The 7,197-nt window shown below is 40.3% G+C and overlaps 2 protein-coding genes across 3 annotated transcripts in view; one reads left to right on the plus strand and one right to left on the minus strand.

Moving 5' to 3' along the window:
* Positions 1 to 7,197, plus strand: part of Hacd2 (3-hydroxyacyl-CoA dehydratase 2) — an 86,934-nt gene that overhangs the window by 44,156 nt on the left and 35,581 nt on the right. For both annotated transcript variants that reach the window (XM_051191410.1, XM_051191409.1), the window contains exon 4: positions 6,260 to 6,348. In XM_051191410.1, coding sequence (XP_051047367.1) covers positions 6,260 to 6,348 — 89 coding nt within the window. The remainder of the gene's footprint in view (positions 1 to 6,259; positions 6,349 to 7,197) is intronic.
* Positions 4,359 to 7,197, minus strand: part of Dtx3l (deltex E3 ubiquitin ligase 3L) — a 795,722-nt gene continuing 792,883 nt past the window's right edge. Inside the window, exon 6 of the transcript XR_007834951.1 lies at positions 4,359 to 4,371. The gene's annotated coding sequence lies outside the window, so the exon portion shown is untranslated. The remainder of the gene's footprint in view (positions 4,372 to 7,197) is intronic.

A 7,197-nucleotide genomic window follows, 5' to 3' on the forward strand; every position in this document is an offset into this window, starting at 1 on the left:
ATGTCATCATATCAAAGTTCATGCTAGTCCCCAAGCTCCTACATGTACTGTTTATTCACAAGTACCCATCATATATTTCAGGGTTCACACTAGCATCTCCCCCCCCCCATGCACACACACAAGCACACAGGCACACATGCACACATCCTTCCCACTTCTCCTTAAACTCTCAGGCCTGCTCCAGCACAGGCTTCCCTCCCCCAGCCCCTTACCCTTATAACCCTTACTGCTCTGTGTGTTCTCCCTCTTGCCATTACTGTTCCCACTTCCTTAGATCTGGCCATGTCCAGTCTGTTGCTGGCTGCTCTCTGCTCTGAACACATCTGGGTGTTCTCTTTCTCTCTCTCTCTCATTCACAATAAACACCTTTCCCCCCATTGGAGGAGCCATTCCAGCACTTTCATTACTACATCCCCTTGCATACAGTTTTTGTGTTAGCTTGGCACAAACTAGTGTTGGGAACCTCAATTGGGGTATCCCTGCCAGATTGACCTGTGGGCAAGCCTGGGCCGTTTTCTTGATTGCTGATTGGCTGTAGGAGGGCCCAGCTCACTGAGGGCAGTGCCACACCTGAGCTTTAGTTCTGGGTGCTATAGCAAGTCATGGGGAGTGAGCCAATTAGCAGCACTCCTCCATGACCTCTGCATCAGCTCCTATCTCCATGTTCTTCCCCTGACTTTTCTGGATGACGGATACAAGTAAGGTGAAATAAATCCTTTCCGCCTCAAGTTGCTTTTGGTCACAGCAAAGAAACCCTAAGACATTGCTGGCATTTTTCTTTATTATTAAGACAGAGTCTTGATGTGCTTGCCTAGGCTGGCCTTGAACTTAAAACCCTTATGCCTTAGACTCCCAATCCTGGGACTCCAGACATATGCCACCATGCCTAGCTCCTGCTGACATATTTTGTTAGATGGTTTCTTGCTTTGTTGTTGTTATGCTGTGCTGGGGTTGAGCGTTGGGTGTTGGGAGTGTTATCCAAGTGCTCAGCCAGTGAGCTCCATCCCTAGGCCCCTCCTGGCATTTCAGTTGGACTAGAGGAACAGGTATTTTGAGAGTGTGCTTAGATTAGGGCCTCCACAGCTGTTTGCTGGGTGTCTTGTTAGGATAAGTTGCAATGGCACTGAGAGCTGGAGTGAAAAACAACTATGGGGGAAATGGGTGAGTCTAAGTAATGAGGCCCCTGGCCGTGTGTGCAGGAGTGCCTAAAAGCAAGGCCAGTTACCAAATCAGAAAGCATGTATTCTTGGGTATTGCTGATTAGGAATTCAAATCGATAACAAACTATTTGGGAAGTAATTTGGCAATGTGTTTCCAGAGCTTTAAAAATGTTCATACCATTTGACTCTTGAGAAACTGCCCCAAGAAAATAGTCCTTTAATAAATCCATGCTCAAAAATTCTAAGTTATTTATATAGTATTTTATTCCTTCACTTATTATAGCAAGGAATTTGAGGTAATTTAAATGTCTGATCAAAGGAGAATGGGTAAATATGGGTAAAGAATATGGGTAAAGAATGGGTAAAAAAAACTCAGAGGAATAGTATCACTCAAGATACTTTGAAGGATGTTAAGAGAAATATATAAGGGAAAACAGTACAAAGAGCACAGTATTAGATTTCATATGTATTTTTAAATATGCTCAGAGGGCTTTCAAGGTAGCTCAAACTACCTGTAAAGATATGCTGGGCAAGCCTAATAACCTGAGTTCTACCCCTGGAACTTACTTAAATGTGGAAGGAGAGAACCAAATGCCACAAATTGTCTTCTAATCTCCACTTGGATGTTGTATCACACATATCACATCACACCATACATACACAATGACAACAAATACACTTTAAGAAGTGAAAAAGGAAAGCAACAAATCATTGTTTTTGGATTTCAAATTTGGTTTCTAAGGAAAAATTTCTGATTTTTTTTTTATTTAGTATTTTTGAAAGGAAAGCAAACATAAATACTCTTATTACCTAGAAAAGGGTGCTTTATGGTAAAGAAGGGGTGACTAAGAATCCCTGTTGGGCGGGGCACGTGCCTTTAATTTCAGCAGGCGGATCTTTGTGAGTTAAGTTTGGGGCCAGCCTGGTCTACATAGTGAGTTCCAGGGCAACCAGGACTACATAAAAAGACCCTGTCTTCAAAAGCACAAAAAACCCCTTGTTGGAGACTGGAGAGATGGCTTAGCAGTTAAGAACATTTGTTCTCGCAGAAGGTCAGGGTCCAGTTACCAGCTCACAACCATCCATACTTCTAGTTCCAGGAGATCCCCCCCTCTTCTCACTACCTCAGACACCAGGCACACATGTGGTGCACATACAACAGATGTGCAGGCAAAACATTCATACACATATAGAAATGTTAAAAAGTAAAATAAAAGAATCCCTTGTTTATGTGGATGGACCTGGGTGGTAGAATGCCTGGGCCTGCACAAGCCCCAGATTCCACTGGTAGGTGGGGAGGGGATTCCAGTGCTCAGCTGGGTTGCACTTTCTTGCAGTCTCTTCATTTAAAGTCGCACTCATAAGCGACTTTTGGCCAAGGATGAGGATCTCTACAATTCTTGTTATTTGTTTGTTAGAAAACTGTGCCACTATTACAGATGCACAAATGAATTTTTTGGATTATTACGGTAATTCATGTAGTTTGATGATTCTTGTTAGTGAATGCAATAGACTCAGTTTTGAGCTTACAACCCTGAAGTCCAGACTCTGAACCTCATGAAAACACAGCAGCATCTGGGAGCATTTCCAGAAACACCAACAGCTCAGCGGCACAGCACGCTGTTCCATGGCTGGGGAGGATGGGCAAAAGTTAAAGAGCAGGAGGAAGCAGCAGCGTGAGATGTTCATCTTTCCTTAAGCAACAAATGCTTTCTGCTCATAAAATTCTAATTCTCCAGCTCTTGTAAAACTTATTCGAAGTGTTATCTAAATGTTTGATTCACTAATTAGCTTCTTTAGCTGTCTTGCATAATTATGTAACCAGGCTTTGCACTTTACTCATATTTATTTTTAATAACATCTCTTTATTCAGATATAATCCACCCATTTAGAGTGTATAATGAGTTGTGCAACCATTACCACAGTCAATTTTAGAACATTTTCATTACCCCAAAAGGAAATCCATTAAGAGTCATTTCCTATTTCCCCCAAAACTCCAGCCCTAGGTAACCACAGATCTACTTTCTATCATATAAATTTGTGTGGCTTTTTGCCATAGACTTCTTATAGCATCTTGAAGGTTCATCAATATCATGGCATATATCAGTACTTCATTTCTATTTGTTTCATTTGTAATATATTTTTAATTCTTTGAGAATTTCAAACATTTCTTTATCCTATTTTTCATGTTTATTAATACTTTGTATATGCAGATGCTTCATTTGCCTGTGTGTCTGTGTATCACTTGCATCCCTGGTGCCCACATAAACTGGAAGAGGGCATCAGATCCCCTGGAATTGGAGTTATAGACAGCTGTGAGCTGATATATGGGTTCTAGGAATGGAACCTGGGTCCTCTAAAGGGGCAGCCAGGTGTTTTATCTTCTGGGCTACCTCTCCAGCCCCATATTTTTATTAATCTTGTTTTTAAGAGTATACCATATTTTGTTTACCCATTCATCTGTCAGTAAACACTTATTCCCACATCTTGATTCATATATACCACTATGAACATACATAAACTAATTTTTGTGAGAACATAAATTGTGTGCGTGTGGCCTGTGTACATGTGTGTCTGTGTAAGAGTTCTATAACTCAGTGTTTAATACTTTGGGGGTACTGACAGCTGCCCAGAGTGGCTGTACTGTTTCACAGTTCAAACAAGTATGGTATGAAATATATCTTATTTAGTTTTGATTTGTGTCTCCTGATGACTAATGATGTCCAGTGTCTTTTCATGCTCCTTTCAACTTTTTTTTTTTTTTTTTTAATTTGGCTGTTTTTCTTATTACGGAATTATAAAAGTTTCTCATGTCAGATAAGATTACAGATCTTTTCCCGTCTGTGGTGTGCAAGTGTTCCATCACTATGTTTAAAGAGTTATTCTGGCTCATACTGTCATTCCATGGTCAGTTGGCTGCATCTCTGTGGGGTTGTGAAGCAGCATCACGGCAGAGGTGGTCTGGGACAAAGGGGACTTTCTCTGAAGATGGCAGGATTCAGGAAAAACTAGAAGCAAGAAAAGATCCAAAGACAGTACGCACCCTCTTAGGGCATGCGCCCAGTGATCTGTGTCCTTCAGGTAGGCCCTGTGTCCTGAAGTCTTTTGCCTGTCCAGGAACCCTTCAGAGGGTTAGCCTTTTTGATGAGATCAGGGCACTTTTAGCAAGATATAGTGTCGTAGTTCAGCCACTTTCCCTCCCAGAGCTCATCTCTGAACATTGCTGCATTGACATCAAACTTCATATCCAAACCGGAACACAGAGCTGTGTTAACTTCCTTTTTGTTATCCTTCAAAGCACACAAGCTAATCTATTTTTTCTTAGTGTCAATAGTGTCATATATCATAAACTGTTGTATGATTCAAACCTTCAAGATTCACACCTGTTTTCTACTGAGTTTTAGGGTTCCAGCCCTGAAGGTTTTGATTACCTTCCCCTGTGTGTGGAGGTGGGTGGGTGTATCTGTGTCTCTGTGTGTGTTCATTCGCACATGCATGACTTAAACCCAAGGCCTAGCAAGGTAGGTGCTGTGGCACTGAGTTGCATCCCAGGCTTGAATTAATTTCTTTCTTAGTTTTTAAAATATGTGTGTCTGTCAGTGTGTTTATGCCACATGTGTATGGGTACCCAAGGAGGCCAGCAGAGGCCTTGAGCCAGCCTTACTGGGCAGCCCACCCAATCAATATGGAAGAGCAGAAGGCATTTTTAAACATCATGCCATCCCCTCAGCTCCTGAGTCGGGTTTTATATTTAAGTCCTTTGTTTTTACCTGTGAGGACCCAATTACACCAGTTTGTTGAAAATAAAATCCTACACTCTTATTGAAAAGTCTTTTCTGGACTCAATATGTATTCCGTTTACCTGTCTGTCCCTGCATTTATATTTTTTTTCCATTCATTCTACATACCTCTATAAGCCAAGCATTGTATTTGACCTTCCCATGATACTGACTTTGAGGAACCAAACTATCCCTTATCAGAGCCCATGTTTCTTTTCAAAAATCTATTTTTTTTTTAAAGCATGATATAACATCCCTTTAAGAGATATAAAGTGATTTCCCATTGTAGCCAAGCCTGTGGTGACAATTGTAACTCCATCTGATTCATACCTGGTCTTTGGCAAGTTGTAATTTGTCCTGCTATACAAATGTTCAGAAGAATTGAAATTGTACAGGATAGCCAGTGACTGCTGAAGATTTTAGGTGGTGCAGGATTGCCCACTGACTGTGCTGAAGATGAGGTTGGTTTTAAAGCAGACAGACACTGACTGCTGCAGAATTTTCCATGTTCAACCCCAGGAGTCTAGCAAGTAAGAATAGGTATTGGCAGTAGTGAGGTCAGAGAGAATCAGAAGGGCTGCTGGCTTCCAAATCTCATTTTAGAAGCAGTTCCATGCTAGCTTAAAGTTACAAAGAGAAAAAAGTGTTTCCAAACGATGGCTTGCTTATTTGAGGGTTTAAGGAGACAAGAATGTTACATGTGGCCTTGGTCTAGGAAGGGGTCATAATTGTAGCATTTGAAGCCAAAGCTTAACAGATGATTATTTAAAATAAAGGTGTTCTCATGTTATATATAAACTGAGTAAACTGAGTGCACTGAGAGGATAAATAACTTATACTTGCAGTGAACAAGGTATAAAGAAATTGTTTTGAAATAATAAACTTTGATTTTGCTAAGCTTGATGGCCAGATATTCAAATTTGATATCTAAGAACTTTCAGTATTTGTTAGACAAAAGTAGGACTGATTTCCTTCCTGTTCATAGTTGCTTAGTCATCATGAAAGCTATATTAGAAAATGAACCATCAGTATCCCTGTTTAATGGTTGGGTGGTGGTTTTGTTTTGTCTCTAAGTATTAAAAATACTGTAGTTGGTCACTGACTCTGATGACTTAAGAAAGGTAGCCAGCTTCCTCAGGTGTCATGAACAGGCTTGGCTTTAAGGCAGGAAAAACAGTTTGAGTGATGACTGTATTGCCAGACTTAATCTATAGCAGCATAGGTAATCTTAAATTGCTAAAGATGGTGTTGATTGTAAACATTTAAATTTGAAAGTTTTGGAAAACATATTATGTGATAATCATCCTAAATTTCTTTCAGGAATCGTGCCATCTTCTGTTGTCCTGACTTCTTTCCAGGTGATGTCAAGAGTTTTTCTAATATGGGCAGTAACACACAGTGTCAAAGAGGTAAGTAAGATAAATGTCAGCACTGATACTAACCAGTGAACTTTTCTTGTACATGTTTGTTATGTCTGAAGACAGAACTCCAGATCATTCTGAAGTAACCAATTTCAAGATTATGTATGCGGTTGCCCCAGTTTATTGTTGCTCAAGAGAGAGCTGAATCGGAGTTGAAGAGCTGCAGTCTCCGTTCCCATGGAGGTCGGGTGGGCACATTTTCAGCCACTCCCTTGTATGCCTTGGTATCTGTGAGCAGCATGTTGGCTTCTGTATCATTTGGAGAGAATGGGGAACACTTCTATTTTCATGGCCTACCAATCTGGGCTAATGGCTCATACAGGGCCTGGGGTCCAGGGAATGGGAGAAGAAAAGCATCATTTCCTCAGGTGTGATCAATGATCAGGCATTGGTTTAGTTCATGTTTTGAGGATTCTGCTGTTCCAGGGTTGGTTATTTCTCATTAATGTTACCTGGAGGTAAAGTATTGGCAGGTACAGGGACTCATCTTTAGCTTACCATTTCTACAATCTGTTGGCATTCCAGGGATTCCCTGGGATTCTAGCAATTGCTTATCTATTAACTTTAATCTTATGTATTCTTTGTTCTTTATTCTGAAATCCCTGCAAAAGTTAGTGTGTGTCAGAATTTATTTTGACAGTTTCATGTGCTTTTTCCCCCAACATTTTAAAAAATTGGTCCACAATATACAGGTAAAAAAAAAAAATACACATAGCTAATGAATTCTTAGTCAAGGTTTAAACAACTTGGATTAATAAACTATCACTTTATTATCTTCACATGGAATTAGCAGATCCATGGACTAATTACTCTCTCATTCCTTCAAGATCTATCTAA

The sequence above is a fragment of the Phodopus roborovskii genome, unplaced genomic scaffold (assembly GCF_943737965.1).
Source record: "Phodopus roborovskii unplaced genomic scaffold, PHOROB, whole genome shotgun sequence".
Classification (NCBI taxonomy): domain Eukaryota; kingdom Metazoa; phylum Chordata; class Mammalia; order Rodentia; family Cricetidae; genus Phodopus; species Phodopus roborovskii.